Raw genomic sequence first — 21,949 nt, forward strand, 5'->3', positions numbered from 1 at the left:
AGAAGGTGGCGAAACTGCCAGTTGAATTAAACCAAAAGGAAGTGAAGTAAATTTTGTCTAGCTAGAACTAATATCGTATACCAAATAACACAGCCTGTCTTAAGTGTGGGTACAGTTCTGTTATCTGTCGGGAGCAGTCTATTACCAAGCCCTACCCTTGAAAAAGTGTCCCATAGTAAAAGCATAGTAAACTGTAACTAAGTGAAATCACGGTAAAGCAAAGGTTAGCATTTTAATGCCCAGAGAGGTACAGTAAAGCACATTAAAAACATGACAAACCATAATAAATTACGGTACAAGCATACTGTAGTATGTTAATTGGGGGGAAAAAAGCCTTTTTACAATTACATTTTTACACCATTACTAATTTTAGAATTATTATTATTGAACATTTTCTGTGTGGGATAGAATTATAAAAAAAAAAAAAAAAAAAAAAAAAAAAAAAAAAACAACTTAAAATGGCTTACTCCACAATTCACTACAAGCAAATTGATTTAAAATTGGGATTTTGGGCACGGCTGTCAATCAATGCTAACATACAAATGCATCAGCCTGTCTTATCAACTAGGCTCTTTGTCCCAAAGGGTGTTGAATTGAACTTTGATGGCTCAGCAAAACCTGGGAATGGCAGTGCAGTGCAATCAATACAGCTTTAAATGATAGACTTGAATGCCATCTTCACCCCACACCTTGCAGTCCGATTTCATTATTTCTTGGACATCATCATAGGCTAGTCTATTAAACGTGCCGTATGCTTTTACAAAAAGGGGGTTCAATATTAGAATGGGGTAGAAAACAAATACTGTAACAATTTTTGGAATCATGCTGACAGCAGGGCTGCAGTATGTTCACGCTCACTCACACAATGTGCGCCCAAGCATTTGGTCGGGAGACGAAGATTACACGTCACAGACAATTTAATATTTCCATTCTGAAAACTAGTCAGTCATAGTCTGATCACACATCTAAGTCATGTTAGCCTACTGAAAACTGAACAGAAATCATTATCGACGTATCTTTAACTAACTGTGTTCATTTCAGCACATCATAGTCCTTTACAGTATCAATGAAAAATCTTTCAGTTTTACTTTTTTGCAGCAATTTTAGTGTGGGAATATTAGTAAAACAGGAACATGCTGTACCCTTACAACATAACACTTAAACGGGGTAAATGTAACGATACAGCATTGGTAATGGTTTTGGATTTAATACATGAAGGTGGGATATGCACTTAAGTGGGGTAGACTTTATTAACTTTTTATAGAAATTAAAATGTGCAGGTTGTTCCATAATTTGTGATCATAGATGAGACCCTTAACAAAAAAAGTTAAAAAAAAAAAAAAAAAACACACACCTTGAAGGACCTTGTGTAACTACAGGGATGGAAGATGGCAGCTATAAAGCTCTCCTACATGTCTAGTGCAGTGGCAAGCAAAGACAGTTTCACTCTATGTAATTAATTACCATACTATGGAACAAACTAGGCTTTTTTGGGTAATGACACGACTGTTATTGTCTTAATGTGGTGAGCTGAAGTGCATAATTTAATTGACATCACTAGAAGCAGTCCATTTCGGTGTAATTTGCATTATTCCCATGTACAATGATTTAATGTAATTTGATGTATAAATGTTACTAAATGATGAGCTGCACAATGACTGATTATTATTATTATTATTATTATTATTATTATTATTATTACTACAGGCAAAGAAGTATTGCAGCAACTTATACTTTCATAGTCAAACGTCATCTTTTTAATTATAGGATTAATTATACATGTTCCAATTTAAGTAATGCCGTCTGCCAAAATAGCCCCTCATTAATTGTCATATTTGATTATATTACACAAAAAGCACATTGTATTGTATGAATTGGTTGTGTAGTACAGCAATCACCAGTTACAATATTCCAATTAAAAACATGCAACATGAGTTAGAGTATTTAGATCTGCCTGCTATTTTCGTCTGAACAGACCCTGGGCAGTGTAAAAAATATTGCGTGGTACTTTCTTCCCATCTCTCCCCATCCAACTGCAAAGATTAAAATCAGGAGTTGATCTATACAACCGTAAAGTCAAACCAGATGTTATATTGCTCTACGTTCAAGCTTTGACATTCTGCTGGCAGTCTCCTTCACACTAATCAAGCTAGTATTGGAAGTGGCTCTCATTCTGCAGTGCCCTCTCAGACTGATGTATGCTGCTGCCTGAAAGGGGTCAATACCCACTGGATTCTTTTCATTTTCAAAATTGCATATTACCCTTTTCCTATAGGATCAGTACATGAAGATTCAATTGCATGTTAAGAATCTTAGCTTGGAATTCAATGTTACAGTACAGTATATGGTCAACATTTCTTTCACCCTTTGGGGTGAAAGAAGTTGGGGTGCTTCCATACTGTAAGCACATGTCCTTTTATGCAAAGAGAAAAAAAGTGAAAATCTATTAGAAAGTCCATTACAAAACTTTAATGTTATTTGTTACCAATATTACTATCCCAGCTTACTATATGAATTCATATTTGGAAACCTTTTAGCCCCCATGTGTTGCTTTTACAAGTGCATGGGCTTACATGTGAAATGAAGGGAGTAACTGCATTCACACAGGAAACAGACAACACGCAGGTACAAGCCTGTGCGCCTATTTGCACGATTATGTGGCACTACAGTACTTCAATCTGTGTATCAGTATTAAACAGTGTGCTTTCAGAATTCACTTTCAAGACTGCAAATTACTTAAATACATTCCTTTCCAATAATGAATCCATTGTTTTCCAGTCAAATTCGATCAACACGAAGCAGACACAATTACCATATTACATGTACTATGGCCAAATGTGGTACCTACAGCATGTCAAAGATGGCTAGTGGTATAGATGTCCTGTGCATATTGTATTTTATTGTAAACATAGCATTAATACAACATTTAAGCAAAATCAGCCTACTTTGATTATATTAGGTCTGTAGCAGAACATAAGCATCTTATTTATTTGCATCATTATAGCTGGATTTTCTATTGAAAAAAAGAAAGAGAAAAACACCCAGGTATTTATCTAACATCATTCTCTCCACTGTGTTTGATGCTGAGAGCTACAGTACAGGGCAATTTATCTGACAGAGGCAATACATTTTAACAAACGTAGCTTTACTGACGCTCTATAGTTAGGAGGGGCTGTATTCAGGGATATTCGAAATAGACAAACTACATGCTTTCCTACAGTTTACAAGCAATACAATATGGGATGAGCAGATGGGGGGGACAGGGTGTTCTGAAATGAAACTAGGCTGTTTAATAAACCTAAACAGTTTATTAAACAAGCATCTCACAAAAAGCGAATACAATGTTTTGCAAAGCAATATGAAATTAAATTATTTGAAAAAAAGCTTTGTGCAATTTAACTGTGAGGGAACACTTTAGGGAACACTGCAAGATGAAAAGTTACAGTATAACATATTACTAATGCATGGTCAACAAAAATAAAACTGATTATCCACTGGGAATTTCCAAAGATCTCAAAAGAAATACTGTTGATCTGGGACTGCTGCCAATTTTATACTGCAGTCGACTGATCTTGAATGTACCAAAGAGACCATTTAAGCAGGTGCAGTAACGGTACATGGATGGAAGGATGGCATAAAATGTCTAATCATAAAACACTTTAACAATCGCACACATGCCCACCCCTAAAAAATCTAGACACAGATTTTAGACTCTATAGTTTATGTTCATTATTCAAAACTTCTTCAAATCAGTAACACATTTTCATGTGCCCGAAAAAGCCCCTTCCTTTGCCTCTTCGGCGTGCTTGCATGTACCTCTATTGCTATCGGTAGATTCCTTTAGACCAGCGGTTTAACCTGTGGTACGTGTACCAGTTCTGGTACATGACAGGCTTGCAACTGTTACACACCGGCAGCTGTTCATCATGCTGATATGATTCCTCAATCACAATACTCCCGTAATCACACTATCGGAATACATCAGTCTGTCTGTATCACTGAAATCCAAGAAATGAGAAATTATGATGAGAGGTATTTGTTGTGAACTTTCAGAGTTACTGATGGAGAACTAAAGCAGCCTCTCTAATATTGACAGTGGTAAACTCTTGTCAAATAATTAGATGATGCAGTCACATTTTCAGTGAGAAAACCGGTTGTAATGGGGTAGGTCTCTGTTTTACAACAACCGTTTAAGATTGCACATAGTTACTGGTACACCGGGTGGTCCCTACTGGAGACACGTACTGTACTTGAAGTGAAAAGGTTGAAAACCACTACCGAGGGTCCTCAGGGAACATTTATAGGGCTGATGATGTCATCAAAAGGAGACGGATTTCGTTCTTGAACAACATATGCCCATGCACAGATCATTTTATGAATATCAATATGAAGGACCTTCGTTCGTTTTAACCAAAATATGATTAATTATGACAAACCAGCAAGTAATTTTATGAATTAGTAGTCACAAAATGCATAGGATGGATGTTATAGGTCATCACTTCTAATAAGTTATAGTAATTATATATATATATTTTTTTTCCCCATCATAGTAAGCAGTAATTTTATTATTCCAAAAGAAAGTTACGGGAAGGCTTCCAGAGTTAAATAATCACTTCAGTGATAGAGTTCATACAGCAAGATTAGTTTACAACATGTTTTAATCAAAAGACCCACCCTATGAAGGTCAGTAAGATTCCAACTTCAATATAATCTCGCATTACAACATTACTGTTCTCACAAAGGGTGTTGTTGTTTCTAAGAGAGTTTACTCCAAATAGGAATGATGCAAAACTAAGAGATATTGCATATCACAGGAATTCATATTATTCCTCCCAACACGCTGAAGGAGCAACTCCACTTGTAGTTATTGCAACACGTTATTTTGTCTTCTAGGATATGGAAATGATGTTCTCAGGCCAAGAAACAGTGGCACCACATCTCATTACTGGATCATATGAGACAACCTATTGAGACAGCATACCACTGTCTTTATTTGATTATCATCCAGCATGGCTGCTCCAGTGTGTAAACATCTGCAATAGTACTTACATCTCAACCCTCTATCTCTACACTGCCCAAAAATATAGCCAAGTTTCCGAGTCTCACATATGTACGAGAGGGTGGGTCAATCTCTGCGTTGATGGAATAGGTTTAGCTTACACTGAAACTATAACAGAAGAAATCATCTGAAATAACTGACAAGGTTATAACAGAACAAAGGATAAGCCTCAAAGTAACGGGCGATCCTTTGTTTGCAAAAGATATGCAACTCTGGGCTAAATAACACGCTGTCTATGAAGTAACTTGGTCCCCGTTGTATAAAAATACGACACAGAAATCTGGCAACACCAGGTGATAACAAGACTACCAACATGGGCCATGGGTGGTGTTAACGCAATCATCTACTGTAGTTACGCTGTCATTTTTACAGCAATGCACAACTCGAAGGGTCTTATTGTGTTTTATTATGAACCATTCCAGAAAAGAAAACTAAAATATAGTTTAAGAAAACAGCAGTGCTAAAAGATTTATGTAGAAAACATTCTGTGTATTACAAGTTCCAACAAGCTGCTGTCCAATGAATACAGAAAACATATTGTACAGCACTAATCAACTTTGAGTAATGCTTGAGGACTTCCATTGGGATATCCAGCAATGGCTTTACTAGGATGAAGACTGAGGGATATGTCTTCAACAATTATACACGCTCAAAGAAATATAAACCACGTCAGTACTGTTTTGTGAATAACATGTTAGAAAAATATTCCCTATGGGTGGCTCAAATGTCCTAACACGAGGTTACTTGATGGGTGTATTTTTTCCTGATTAGCTCAAGTGTTTTGTCAAAACAGCACATAGATCTCGCTTTTTTTTTTACCTCTGGAATCCAAGAGTACAATTCACTTGGGGTCTTATCGAATATCCGACTACTGTCCTCCACAACTAGAATCTTGTTTGACACCGACCCAAACTGCTCTGATTGACAAAAAGTTAATTAGCGAGTGTTGTTTACTGTCTAGTTATGTTCCAGTCAGAGGACACGTCAGCCAACTTTAAGGGATGTGCTGGATGATTAGCGATTGAGGTCATTTCGCTAGTCTTGAAAACATTTTAAGCAACATTGGTAGGTATGTTTAAGCTCTACTTAAATCTCTTTCTGCTGGTTTCACAGATACCTTACCTTACTTAAGGTAACATTACGTAGCCTAAGACTTGTAATAAAACCAGGGTCTGAGAAACTAACCGCTTGGAAACCCTGGCAACGATATATACAGTGTGATGTGCAATACCCATTAGAAAAATGCTCATTTTTATAACAAATTAGGAAGGCTTGAATTTTGCTACCAAAATGCTTTCCTTGTCAAAAGGCCACCTTTGAGCAAAAGAAGAGGATAGAGTGCGGCAGGAGTGTTTTTTTCTGGATTGCTTGTAGTAAAAGATGTCAGCACAAGATACTGCAAACTTTCTCCAGGGAGTTCAATGAAGTGGCTTGATGAACAGCCAGACAACTATGGCAGGGCATCTGTGGCACATAAATGTAAATCATAGGTGGCCTGGAATAGCTCTCTGAATAGATCTACTGTACTATATTACCTCATCAGTAGCCTCTGTCTATTCATGGAAAAATACAAGAATATTATATTTCAATAGGAAATCCCTCATGTATCATATTTTATGGAAAGGGAAACCTGTAGAAGTGCCTGGTCAATTCAAATGAATAAAAAAAACAAAAAAAAAACAGTCACTGTACATATTAAATAACAGAAGACTTTTTGGAATTTGGGCTTAAATTCAATAACAATTAGTAGCCCAACATCACATATTGTTCACACGACTTTAAGGGCATAGACGATAATGAAGTCTTTATTATTATTTCCTATTATTATTATAATTTTCTGATGATTTTATTTTAAAAGATCATATTAAAAAGAACAGAATAAGCATGAATACAATTAGATCACTGTATTAGATACTCTACACTATTCCATTTTCAAAGGTATAGTTGGGGGTTTATTTTTTGTTTACATACTGTAGCTGAGAGATTTGTTAAAGAGTAGAAAACCATTGCAGAGATTGACATCAACATGGTCACCGGATTGTTAAGTCTGCTTTTTATATTGAAATTTAGAGGGATTTTGTGTATATGTAGCCAGGATGTACCAACACTTGTTTTGCATTAAAACATGCAAAGATGGGCAATTATTATCTGTCCTAGATGGTAAAAGTGAATCCTTCTGGATTACACTCGAACTAGAGGAGCAATTTGCCTCTCCACCCTCAGATACAGTACTGTACATGGCCTTTGTGTTCTTTTCCAACAATACGCCATTCATTTCTCTCAGAGCACCAGCATTGTGGTAGGAGAGAGCACCGGACTGCTATACTATGAGGCTTACAAATATTTTCAGTTAAAGTTGAGGAATGAATTTCCAGCTGATTTATGAAAATCTGTGAATAAAACAATCTGGATTATATAAAAAAAACACATAGCTAATATACAAATATCAAAATGAATACAGCAAAAGTAAAAGTTCTGTGTTTTCTTGTTAACACTACGGGGTGTTCTTCACCACTCTTTGGATCCTGCCCACGCACCACCAGTCTTGGATTTCTGCACCATATGTTACTTAAATTACAAATAAAATAACAGAACACAGGCTCCTGAGATTCAGCTTTTTTGAAGCTACATTAGTTTCCCTCTCACAGGACTGTATGAATATTAACGCATGATAAAACATACTGCTTAGGTACCATTTGCCAGCTGAAAGTACACCCTACCATTTACATTTGATCGCCTCCACTGAGGACTCCTCTAAATATACATTTCTTTCAATTACTATTTTAGTACCCATTCATTTGCCACATTTATCTATTGCGGTAATGAATGACTTCCCAGCAGCTTAGCAAAGACTATATGCTCCATAGACATCTCAGGGAATGGCAAAGTATTTGAAGTGATCGATGAGGTTTGTGATTAAAAGGATGGCAAACTATATACCAGTCATAAAGATGCTTACTCAGTTGATCTAAATGACGGCAGATGTAACATTTTATTTGTTTGTTTTTAGCATTTTACTGCATCAACATTTAATAAATATGGGCATGGCTCAATATAATAGGGTTCTCATTTGCCTGCGGGCAGGAAGGTGCCAACTACTAAGGTGGCATTAAGCATGCAGTACCCTGAATACATTTACGGAGTGTACCATCCTCATTATCATGCATGTCAGGAATACATACAGTACAATAAGGCATGTGGTATGTTTCTCAAAACTGCAGTTTCATCATTCAGCTTGGAATCCTGTTTCGCCGACTGATGTTAGCAAATCTGGAGCAGAATTAAATGATTAACTATTACTCACTTACTGTTGTGCCATTTCATGCTGCCGCTGTAGTAAGATTGCTGTACTTTGCTGGTGAGAGTGTAAGGGAGGAGTGATATTATTTTAAACATGGCAAAATATTGAGCAGATAAAAAACAAGTCAGTACTGTTTCAATATATTCCTACTAAAAATGACCTTGAAGTTTAGCCTCCTCTAGTGCATGACCCTAATGCCTCGTTTAAGGGTCTCAGCTACATCATGAACATCCAAATATACTGAGCTCCAATCCCAGATCACCTCTAATACATGACTATTTTAGGTGACTGCACACACAGGTCTTTAACCATTCTCTCTGAGATACCCAAGTAAATTAAAAAACATCACATTGTGACATGAATTCCATATGCTTCATATTAAATAATCCAGTGATTTACCACACCACTGGCAAATGAATCACTGTTTGAATTTCAAGCCAAAGGCCGAGAGAATTGTCCCCGTCTACAGTATTACAGCAGGTTATCTCTTGCTCCTAATGAAACCTTTAAAAGAAAAAACATATAAAACCTAGGTGGACTTAACAGGTCCAAATAAATACACACTCAAAAAAGTCACTGCTATATAAAATATTCTTTTTTTCTTATATAATATACCTTTAGAGTAATAAACAATGCTACTTTTAGAAAATGTATTTGTACATGTGATTTTGGCACTATAGAGTTGCTAGCCTGTGTAACACTCGGAGAAGAACATGGGCAATTTGAATTCCTTGTAATACTTTAAATCAATACTTTCACCATCAGAACAGTACGGGTTATCTGACATTTTGGACATGCACTATGGAGAGGTGGTCCTAAAGCACAATACATTCTGGAGGATATAGTTCCATAGTATAAAGTGGTACTTAGCTTTGCAAAGCATTTGTAAAGAAACTATAAAATGGCCTTAATTAGGGAAATCAAAATTAGGCAGGTTTTATGCATAAGAGACAGTTTTATGCATATTAAATCAATATGTGACTGCAGCACAAAAAAATCAGCTGGAGACAACAAGATCTTAGGTCACCGTCTTGATTCAGGCTAACATACTGAATTCCCCATTGAGAAATGTTTTAAATATACTTACAAACAGATGCCATTAATGACTTTATGGACACTTACTGGTATGGCCATAACAAATATGTATTTAAAGCTTTCACTTCAAAGCTGTCCCTTTAAATAGGTATGTCTAGCACTATTTGGCACCCTAGAACCGATATGATCTGATCAATTCTGTACCCTATATTATCAACAGGAAACAAAACATGATTGTTAAAAAAGGGTGGGAGCTATAGTTTGCATCCCAACAGCCTTCCCAGCAATCCATTCATTAAGTTATCCCATCAGCAGATAATTTTAGATTATCTCCCCAAATCAAGTATTCTGTTTCTCCGAAATGTTTATCCATTTTCGCTCCCATGATTACCTTGTCAGTGCAAGCTGTTTGATGGATGAGCACATTCAAGACATTTTCTGAAACCCTACTAGGAAACTCTGGGTGGCTACAGAACCAGAGCTGTTGACATTACCTGACAGGCATATAAAGGTCATGTAGTCTCCCTGCCCTCCCGTGGCAAGGAAAGGGATCTTTTTCTTCATTCTCCTTTTGACCTGGACTGCTCCGAGCATTTTCTCATCATGTGGTGCAAAAACCTCCTTGTTGATGGCAGATTTGGCACTCATTGTCGGCTGGACACACGTCAAACAGCAGACTTAACTGTAAGGAGAAGAACATGTACAAAATAAATTATTCGTCTAAAGGATTTCTGCTTACCAGACGTGGATAATGACACCGTAGATTTGGGATGATAAATACATGGATGGTCAGGCTTATTGCAAAAGCCAAACTACCCCAATTACTTCTGTATTGGGCGACTAAAAGTTGCTACAAAAGTTGTGAAATACACAAACCTAACTTAACAAGTTCAATCTAAACCAAATATTGTGTTATACTGTTGTTCTTTAAAATACTTTATTTGTCTATGATGTGTACATTCCCAGCTCATTTCACAGGCCCCGATTAGCATTCTTGGACTATCCAATTGTACTTTCGGTAAGGATTTGAAGATAAAAAAAAAGCTGGATAATTACGATAACTTAACTTTGGGGGAAGTTACTGCAATGGGTAGTATCCATGTAATTATACTGTACCTTTTGCAATTTAAGTATTTATTTATACTGTTTCTACCCAGTAGGTAAGGGTATTAAAAATAAGTTATTTAATGTAGTAGCAGCTCCCCTTATGTGTGCATTTCCACCCATGAAATGAATTAATTCTATCCATTTTACAGTTCTAGCATTGTATTTCTGCTGTGCTATCAGAAACTGTCCTGTAGGAATAATCCAACGCTCTGGTCAATTTCAGAACAACAGAAGTGTCAAGGGAATAAATGTCATGGTAAATCTGTAAAGAGTCACCCATCTCTCAGGGCTGTAGAACATAAAGAAGGATCATTGGATGTTGTCCACTTTCTCATATTAAGTGATTACAAAAACAATATGCTTGAATGCCGTCACGTATGGTGTATTCTTAAACAGGGACTCTAAAGGCTTTAGGTGACTTAAAACACTCTGGAATTGCTTTTAACCCTCCCAATGAGATCCAAGGCCCTAAACGAATAAACATAAGTTTGATGACTCACTTCACTTTAGCGCCGAGTTTGCAATGAGTTTATGAATGGAAAATGTAAGATTACAGATCACAAAAAACTGAGTATGCAACCGGTTTTGCTTCCTCTGATGCAGAGGATAGTTGCAGCTTTGTGGAGGTATCAAAGCCTGGTTACTTTACACTGATCAGCTATAAGAGAACATGCACCTGCTACAGTTCTGGCTCCAGATCTTCCAGTGGGTGTCACTATTGAGTGTAAAGAAAAAATAAAGAAAAAACAACTTACTTGTGAGAAATATATAATAGAAAAGCTACCACAAAATATATCCCTACAGTATAAAAACACTAGTAAATGGTATCCAAGATGCTTTACATACAATATGGGAAACAACAAAACGGATTCATCTAACCTACTTTACTCCTTAGAAACTATGAAAACCAAGGGGGTTGCAAAGGTTTTATGTTCAACTTCACTGCAACACTTTTGAAAGCAAGGCACTGTGAACCGAAAACAGCAGGTACACTACTGTCAGCTATTTGTCCCAGTTTTTGATAAAGGACTGTACGTTTACAATACAAACAGGCTAGTAGCGAAACAGCAAACACAATTGGAGATCATGCTTGAGCTACAAGGGAGCCAAATGGTCCAACAGAAATGGAGAAAGAAGGATATAGAAACAATGACATATAAGCATTCAAATACTGCTGTTCGGTGCTGAAATATATACCATTTATTACAGTGTATATATATATATATATATATATATATATATATATATATATATATATATATACAGCTCTGGAAAAAATTAAGAGACCACTGCAAAATTATCAGTTTCTCTGGTTTTACTATTTATAGGTATGTGTTTGGGTAAAATGAACATTTTTGTTTTATTCTATATACTACCGACAACATTTCTCCCAAATTCCAAATAAAAATATTGTCATTTAGAGCATTTATTTGCAGAAAATGACAACTGGTCAAAATAACAAAAAAGATGCAGTGTTGTCAGACCTCGAATAATGCAAAGAAAATAAGTTCATATTCATTTTTAAACAACACAATACTAATGTTTTAACTTAGGAAGAGTTCAGAAATCAATATTTGGTGGAATAACCCTGATTTTCAAGCACAGCTTTCATGCGTCTTGGCATGCTCTCCACCAGTCTTTCACATTGATGTTGGGTGACTTTATGCCACTCCTGGCGCAAAAATTCAAGCAGCTCGGCTTTGTTTGATGGCTTGTGACCATCCATCTTCCTCTTGATCACATTCCAGAGGTTTTCAATGGGGTTCAGGTCTGGAGATTGGGCTGGCCATGACAGGGTCTTGATCTGGAGGTCCTCTATCCACAGCTTGATTGACCTGGCTGTGTGGCATGGAGCATTGTCATGCTGGAAAAACCAATCCTCAGAGTTGGGGAACATTGTCAGAGCAGAAGGAAGCAAGTTTTCTTCCAGGACAACCTTGTACTTGGCTTGATTCATGCCAAAGCTGCCCGATTCCAGCCTTGCTGAAGCACCCTCAGATCATCACCGATCCTCCACCACATTTCACAGTGGGTGCAAGACACTGTGGCTTGTAGGCCTCTCCAGGTCTCCGTCTAACCATTAGACGACCAGGTGTTGGGCAAAGCTGAAAATTGGACTCATCTGGGGGTGCTTCAGCAAGACTGGAATCGGGCAGATTTGTCTTTGTGAAGGACGCATGAATCAAGCCAAGTACAAGGTTGTCCTGGAAGAAAACTTGCTTCCTTCTGCTCTGACAATGTTCCCCAACTCTGAGGATTGGTTTTTCCAGCAGGACAATGCTCCATGCCACACAGCCAGGTCAATCAAGGTGTGGATGGAGGACCACCAGATCAAGACCCTGTCATGGTCAGCCCAATCTCCAGACCTGAACCCCATTGAAAACCTCTGGAATGTGATCAAGAGGAAGATGGATGGTCACAAGCCATCAAACAAAGCCGAGCTGCTTGAATTTTTGCGCCAGGAGTGGCATAAAGTCACCCAACATCAATGTGAAAGACTGGTGGAGAGCATGCCAAGACGCATGAAAGCTGTGTTTGAAAATCAGGGTTATTCCACCAAATATTGATTTCTGAACTCTTCCTAAGTTAAAACATTAGTATTGTGTTGTTTAAAAATGAATATGAACTTATTTTCTTTGCATTATTCGAGGTCTGACAACACTGCATCTTTTTTGTTATTTTGACCAGTTGTCATTTTCTGCAAATAAATGCTCTAAATGACAATATTTTTATTTGGAATTTGGGAGAAATGTTATCAGTAGTTTATAGAATAAAACAAAAATGTTCATTTTACCCAAACACATACCTATAAATAGTAAAACCAGAGAAACTGATAATTTTGCAGTGGTCTCTTAATTTTTTCCAGAGCTGTATATTATATATATATATATATATATATATATATATATATATATATATATATAAAGGCTAAGGGGCATGGTATGATTTGTACAGTAGTGTCAGCTTTTACAGGAAATTAGAAGCCTGGCAGGAAGCCAGGAACTTTTTTTTATTTCAGTTTCAACTCGTCAACCTTTTACAATGCTTTTCATGACAAATTGTCCTAAATTGCAGGTCAAAACAGTGTCTTGTACACACAGCATTTGTGTAGTCCAACTGGCAGCAATCACAGACCTCCAAAAAGCTGCAGCTGTCATTAAATATTAACAGATAGGATTGATTAGGAGTTATACAATCTGTAAAAGCACAAAGCTACAGCCCTGCAACATCATTCTGCTTTAGCTCAACTTGTCATTAACAAGAAAACAGTCTGCTTTGTCCACACAGACACCCCACCCCTGTGCAAAAAGAAGACCTGTTGATCTTAAAGACTGGACCTATTGAAAAACCACTGACACTACCTTAATTGTCTAAAATAATATGAAGAATTGATGGCCTACTCTGCATGATATTTTAATATAAAGTACATAAAATGTGTAATAACAGGACAATCCAGTTTACCAATAATAACAAAATACAGGGAACCAATTTGGCAGATTCAACAGAGATCTACAGTATAAATAAATAATTCTATTATACTTTATTATAAGCCAAATACAGTAGAAGGCCAGAAGCTGAAGGGCGATTCTATTACACCGATAGTTCAAATCAAGTTAGCACATGTGACATAGGCTGCTACTACTTTAATGTGCATATCCTTTGCCATAATTACTGTTTAATATCAACCTTTGAAAATGTCATGGTCAACCAAACTCAGAAACAGAATGAGAAGTTTGGCATTAAGATTGTTTTATTTGCCTCATTTTTGTCAGCACCCACCAGGGCATACACAGGTGCACAGGGGAGAAAAAATGTTTCTGAATATGCATGACATGCCCCATTTTGACGTGTTGTTTTACTCATTGGTTCATTCCCAATGAAAATAACTGAGAACCCTTAAAGTATTAATTTAACTAGGTTAGAGTGAGATACAAACCAACGACTTGAGCCCGATTAAAAATCACCGAATTTTTTACCGACATCAGTGATATTTAGTCCCGTGCAAACCATCCATTTCTTTTTATCCCAGATAATTCTCAGAGGTCCTCTGATTTTTTTTTACAGGACATCGGGACCTGCTGTCAAATTTCAAACGCAGGCATCCTGTGTCTTTTTACTCCTGTGCGAAATGACCATGTCAGTGTTATGTTAGAATTGATACAGCATTTCCGGGGTAATCACCTCAAAGCAACACAAGCCTTTACAATAAATCATAGTACAATATTAAAATTGGTACGATCGGTTCTCAGGTTCTAGTTCAGTAAAACACAACGACTGTGTAACCAAATTGGGGATCGGGTGAAAATACAACACATATAATGGGCGCAACTTAAATGAATGCTTTGAACGGTGCATTTGAAGATATGTATGGAAAAACATATCACTCAAGCGATGAAATAGTTATTCTCGCCATTGGTACAACGAAGAGTTATTTACACCCAATTCACTGTTTACAAATCCTACACAATAGCGCCTCCTCTGGCCACATTTTGAATTTGCCGACTTGATGAAAACTAATCCACGTCTGGGACGTTACTAGACATCCTTTGCTTTTGACCAACTCTGAGGATACCTGCTTTTTAATCCTGCGTGAATCATGCTTAAGAATACCTTAAACAAGTAATGTAATTTGCATACAAAACATGCATAAAACAGCAGGCCCAAAATGTTTAAATTGTAAATATTGTAAATTGAAAACAGCAGGTACAGTACTGTCAGCTATTTTCTATAGGAAATTGCCATCTTTGTTATAGTTTTCAATAAAGCATTGAAAATGGAACACATCTTTCTGCCCAGCACTTCATTCTGGAGCCACAAATACAATTCCCATTCCCTTCTAAAACTGCTGCATCAAACTGATGTTTTTCAGTGCCAACAAAATGCCCTTGAGCTACTGTAGTCAATCAACAAAGAGAGGCTCTCTCAAACTGCTAGCAGCTGTGCTGAAGCTTCCTTGGTGGGTGGCTATGTAGAGATCTCAGATGTCTTCACTGCTGTTATGGAGGTTGTCAAACACTATAACTGCTAGTGTTAGTGTTTTTTTTTTTTTTTTCCTCCTAGCAATATGTACAGAGTTATGCATTGGTTTGATTTATTCTGAAACTAAATGGCAGACTCCTACAGTATGTTCCCCTGGGGTAAAATACCCTATTGTTTTTTTCCCTTGACACCTACAAAACCCATCTGAAGGAGACTAGATGGACAGCCAACTCCAGTTTAATGTGGAATTCGTTCTTGGTCCCAATCCAAACCCTTAACAGAACAGGAGGTGAGAAGGGTGCATTCCACATGCTTTTAACAAATGTTTCTTTCCATCTTTCTGCACTCTCAGACAATGACAATCTGGTTTCTCATTGGCTCAGACACAGAAAAAATGCAGTCTATTAAAACTAACTGCATCCCAAGCTCAGAAACCTTAACTGGAAAACCATTTACACAAAAATGCCAGGAATTTGTGATTGCATCGGCTCATAATGCTTTGCATGCCCAACCAAAATCCTTCACTTCCATTATATTTCTCTCCATGGAAGACAACATTTTGTATGCTTTAAATAAGTACAGTATGTGTAACAAATGAAAGTAGGCTTTATAGCTTGAAGCCAAGGTTTAACAGTTTTATTAAGAGATCAATATCATGGTCCCAGAGTGTCACCTAGCAAAGTTGTTATTCTTCTACAGGGAGCTTCACCATGGCTTTGGTGATCCCATTGGTGATCCAAAACCAACAGCGATTGTTTTTTCACATTACGCTACAGAAGACCCTACTAGCCAGATGCTCAGTGAGCTCAATCAGACACCTGGAAGGTACCTCGTCCTCTGATAGCTGTTAGCTCACCAACATCTGCAATTGGGCTTCAGGGTATACGACTTGGGTCTCCTGAGCTATTGTGGGAAATTCTAAATTGAAGAGAAAATCGTGGGTAAAATAACATATAAAAAAGCCTTAGCTGACAATCTTAACCAGGAAGTGCTGCATTGGCATTTTTATTCAAGTCGGTTTTGTGAGGGAAGTCGCATTGGGCTTGTTCACCTCATCACATTCCACGGACAACTACTGGTCAGGTGTCCGAAAAGTCCAGGCGGAGACATCCAAGGTTGAACCCTTGCCTTGACTGGTCACATTGGTTGCTTAAGATCGGTGGGCGAAAAGAGGCGAGAACGGAGTCGACCTTAGAGGTTAGGCAACATTGGAATTCAGCATTTCACTCGGTAGAAAAAACATGGGCAAAATGAAGCTATAGTGACAAATGAGCAAAGGTTTCACTGTGCCCCTTTAATTGTACTGACAAGTTTAAACACCAGTTGCAGCCTGATTGTGCTGCAGTTTCTATAAAACAGCAACTATATTAGCCTATTTTATTTAAATAGCGCTTTTTAATTGCAGTGGATATTTCAATTCAGGAGAAAGATATACACTTAGTTTGTGTGGAACAGAAAAATGTGGTATTTATAGACAGATGTCCCACCATAATCAAAAGAAAGGCAAACATACCATTACAAGATATATACTGTACTGTAGTGTTTCTAGCACCTGTTTCAAGATACGACAAAACAGCAAAGTTGTATAAGCAAACATTCGAAATTGTAATGTTTAACTTCCTTTCCCAAACTGCAAAACATAATTGAAGAGTTCTCTCCAGCTGTATTTTGCAGTTTCTTTGCTTTCAGTTTGGAAAACTGCCCTGTGTTCCATTGGCTGAAGAATCCCTGAATTACATCATTAAACATACTAAAATTAGTAATTCACTATATGCTTTGCAGTCTAAACAACGGATCTTCACCTTTGGTGATAAAAGGGATGCCTTGATTAATACATTATATTTTTAAATGGTTGACTATATATATAAAAAAAAAAAACAACATGGATAAAAGAAAACATTGTAAAGGAAAAAAAAAACCTACGGCTAAAATAAAGACTTATCAGCTATTCTATATCCTTGTTTGTTCAGCACTAAAACAAATTTGTGATGGGCTGTATAATCCCTACAGTATAACTACATCATCCAGGAGTACTGCATAAACAAACTCAATGTAGACTTAGGAGTGCCGCTTGTAAAAGTCTTTGACAAATGTGTAGATTAAAATGTACAGTATTTGTCGTGTCTTCAATTGACTTTTGTAACATGTCTCCCTAACATAAATGAGGACAAAAACAGCATGCACATTTGCTTAAGAAACGTACTTGTGTCTAATGATATTCTTTAATACTATGACTTGAACCAAATTCTTTCCAAAGGGGTATGTTTGTGACGAGTCCATCCACTTTAAACACTCAGTCGTGCACTAAAAAGCAACTCCATTTATATATATATATATATATATATATATATATATATATATATATGTATATATATATACACACACACAGACATACTCAAATTTGTTGGTACCCTTACAGCTCATTGAAATAATGCTTCATTCCTCCTGGAAAGTGATGAAATTAAAAGCTATTTTATCATGTATACTTGCATGCCTTTGGTATGTCATAGAGCAAAGAAGCTGGGAAGAGAGATGAATTATTGCTTATTCTACAAAGATATTCTAAAATGGCCTGGACACATTTGTTGGTACCCCTTAGAAAAGATAATAAATAATTGGATTATCGTGATATTTCAAACTAATTAGTTTCTTTAATTAGTATCACACATGTCTCCAATCTTGTAATCAGTCATTCAGCCTATTTAAATGGAGAAAAGTAGTCACTGTGCTGTTTGGTATCATTGTGTGCACCACACTGAACATGGACCAGAGAAAGCAAAGGAGAGAGTTGTCTGAGGAGATCAGAAAGAAAATAATAGACAAGCATGGTAAAGGTAAAGGCTACAAGACCATCTCCAAGCAGCTTGATGTTCCTGTGACAACAGTTGCAAATATTATTAAGAAGTTTAAGGTCCATGGAACTGTAGCTAACCTCCCTGGGCACGGCCGCAAGAGGAAAATCGACCCCAGATTGAACAGAAGGATAGTGCGAATGGTAGAAAAAGAACCAAGGATAACTGCCAAAGAGATACAAGCTGAACTCCAAGGTGAAGGTACGTCAGTTTCTGATCGCACCATCCGTCACTTTTTGAGTGAAAGTGGGCTCCATGGAAGAAGACCCAGGAGGACTCCACTTTTGAAAGAAAAACATAAAAAAGCCAGACTGGAATTTGCTAAAATGCATATTGACAAGCCACAATCCTTCTGGGAGAATGTCCTTTGGACAGATGAGTCAAAACTGGAGCTTTTTGGCAAGTCACATCAGCTCTATGTTCACAGATGAAAAAATGAAGCTTTCAAAGAAAAGAACACCATACCTACAGTGAAACATGGAGGAGGCTCGGTTATGTTTTGGGGCTGCTTTGCTCTGCCTGGCACAGGGTGCCTTGAATCTGTGCAGGGCACAATGAAATCTCAAGACTATCAAGGCATTCTGGAGCGAAACGTACTGCCCAGTGTCAGAAAGCTCTGTCTCAGTCGCAGGTCATGGGTCCTCCAACAGGATAATGACCCAAAACACACAGCTAAAAGCACCCAAGAATGGATAAGAACAAAACATTGGACTATTCTGAAGTGGCCTTCTATGAGTCCTGATCTGAATCCTATCGAACATCTATGGAAAGAGCTGAAACTTGCAGTCTGGAGAAGGCACCCATCAAACCTGAGACAGCTGGAGCAGTTTGCTCAGGAAGAGTGGGCCAAACTACCTGTTAACAGGTGCAGAAGTCTCATTGAGAGCTACAGAAAACGTTTGATTGCAGTGATTGCCTCTAAAGGTTGTGCAACAAAATATTAGGTTAGCGGTACCATCATTTTTGTCCAAGCCATTTTCATTTGTTTTCTTATTTACAATATTATGTTGAATAAAAAATCAAAAGCAAAGTCTGATTTCTATTAAATATGGAATAAACAATGGTGGATGCCAATTTCTTTTGTCAGTTTCAAGTTATTTCAGAGAAAATTGTGCATTCTTCGTTTTTTGTGGAGGGGTACCAACAAATTTGAGCACGTCTGTGTATATATATATATCACAAACATCTATATATTTAAATTCTGCAAGTCAAATTCAACTGTGAGATTGACACTGTTTTCCCATTAATTTATCAAGAAGTACTGTACCCATTCAACCAGAATTTACAAAACCGTGGCAACAGAAGAGACACGCGTCTTGGATTATCATTTTTTCAGGTTTGCACTAAGGAAAACAATGTCAAAATCGGCTGTCATTTAACTGTCCAGTACAGCTGTAAAAGTAACGTTCCTCACTCGATTACAGAACTGCACTCTGTTTCTGTTTTTAAACAATAGCAAAGGTCTAAAAGTTAAAAGGGTATGCTACTAATTGGTATATCCCCACACGTTTAGTTTCCCGTGTTGAGTAGTGTAGTGTTTGTACTATTTCACAGCCCAGTTTACACCTGGAATGTGTCATTTCCTGCAGGTAAACACACACCACACCACGCTAGCAGCACTTAATTTATAGGAATTCAAAATAGCACTGCTTAAAAATGTAAGCAACGAATGTGTATTGTACATGCCCGTATTTAAACGTAATTAGACATGCATGTACAGTCAGTAACTCATCCCAATCGAGAAACACCGTCCACAGGCACACCAATTTATTACTAGCCTGTACATACAGTGTTTCGTTTCGTTTTGCAACAGGCGCAGGCTCGACTGTGTTTTATAAAGCCAACATTAAACAAACAACAACAATAATAGTAGTAATAATAACAATAATAATAATAATCTTCAGCGCTATCTTGATACTACAGGCTTTAATATGATTCACTCTTTAATGCCAAGTCTAAGCTGTGTAGTTGCAGTTGAAAAACAGCTGTTTACTGTCTGTAGTCTAAAACTTGGCCAGTAGTAACCGAGTAAGGTAAAGTTTAACTGGCATATGCTTCCGGTCTGTGTAAGTTATCCGTATTTTATTTAAACAGTATAACCAATTTAGAAATAAACTGTAGTTACAAGTGTTGGGAGATTGGACACAACAGAAGACGACTGCTGGCGATGAGAACACCGTATTTATATCAGCTCTTTAGTTTACTACAACTAGCATTCTACATATACGCCAATTTCAAACTTACATTACAGAACATAAACATCATGATTTTACCTTACCCAGACGTTTTGTTAAAGTTATTTTTAAAGTATCATCGGTAAATCAAAGTATAAACTGCAGCATGTCCGAGGGAAGAAAAACCTACCACTTTTAACGTTGACTTTTTCCCCCGTGTAACTAACTCGCTTCGGATTGTTTAAATCAGACCGCATCCATCAGTTCCTGCTGATTCTGTTATCTAGTCAGATGTGTTGGTATCATCTCGGTTTAAAATAAAAAATAATCCAGAAGTATGTTTGCCAGTACGAGTTGTAATACTCAATCCCACAGCAGCATCCAGCCAGTCACTACCCTACTGGAAGAATACAGCAACTCCGTCCACATAGTTTGGAACCAAAAGTCACGTGCCACACGATAACCACGTGTACTGCTGCTCTTAAAGAGCAAATTAAGCTTATTAAAAAAGAGTACAACTTTTGTAAATCCCGTGCTCATAGTTGATGCTGCTATATCGCTTTAGTTCACATTACAGTCAGAAGCCGAACAACAACTCCTGTGCGTTCTATCCCCGCTGCCACTGTGAGTGTTTCATTAACGAGTATTGCACACCATCCATGCAGAATGCCCATACACAGCCCAACCCACTACCCCTGACCTGCCCCAAACACAGCAGAGGATGGTATTTCAGACCAGCTCAGCCCAGGTGGTTTAACTTTCCCCCTCAATCTGGTCATCCTTAACCCCAAAAGTGGGTGGCACACTGCATATTTTCATATTTTACATTCTAAAATGAACATCAGTGAGTTAACAGGACCATTTTGTGATGGCAAATGATGCAGGGCTCTTGTTTTTTTCTGCACCCTGTTGACCTCTTTACGGACACCATTAAACAAATATATATATATATATATAAGAAGAACACTAACTTTATTTTCATCTTGACTACCAACATGGCTTTAAAATAATGTAATGTCTGGACAATTTCACGTGAAAAAGGTGAACATTGTGGGTGTTCTGGCCATTTACCCTGTCATTTTCTTTATACAGTACTATAAACAAAAAATATTTACTGTGTGTTAGGTGTATTGCTTAAATAACAGTGTTCATCAAAAACTGGAAACAAGACAAGTATAGGAAACCAAATAACATGAATGAGAAGTTGGTGAGGGAATGATTACATCTTGTACACAATATTTATTCTGTTAATTACATTCTTACAAGACTTTTAATATCCATTTCCTTAACCCCTCTAGGTCCCCTTGTTCAAATGAATGATCATTTTCCATATGTTTAATATTACTTGTGGGAGATCTACATAGCTCCAGCAACTTGAATATACAGGAGTAGCGATACTTAAGACTGAACATATGTACAGTATGTTGCACTTACATTTTTA

General features: G+C 37.3%; 1 protein-coding gene across 1 annotated transcript in view; it reads right to left on the minus strand.

The window, feature by feature from the left end:
* LOC131698666 (syntaxin-binding protein 6) overlaps nucleotides 1-20,963 on the minus strand; it is a 54,523-nt gene extending 33,560 nt beyond the window's left edge. The window contains exons 1-2 of the mRNA XM_058991592.1: nucleotides 20,699-20,963; nucleotides 9,890-10,077 (exon numbers count right to left, since the gene is read on the minus strand). Coding sequence (XP_058847575.1) covers nucleotides 9,890-10,043 — 154 coding nt within the window. The 5' untranslated portion in view covers nucleotides 10,044-10,077; nucleotides 20,699-20,963. The remainder of the gene's footprint in view (nucleotides 1-9,889; nucleotides 10,078-20,698) is intronic.
* Nucleotides 20,964-21,949: the final 986 nt, after the last annotated feature.

This window comes from Acipenser ruthenus, chromosome 18 (genome assembly GCF_902713425.1).
Source record: "Acipenser ruthenus chromosome 18, fAciRut3.2 maternal haplotype, whole genome shotgun sequence".
NCBI lineage: Eukaryota > Metazoa > Chordata > Actinopteri > Acipenseriformes > Acipenseridae > Acipenser > Acipenser ruthenus.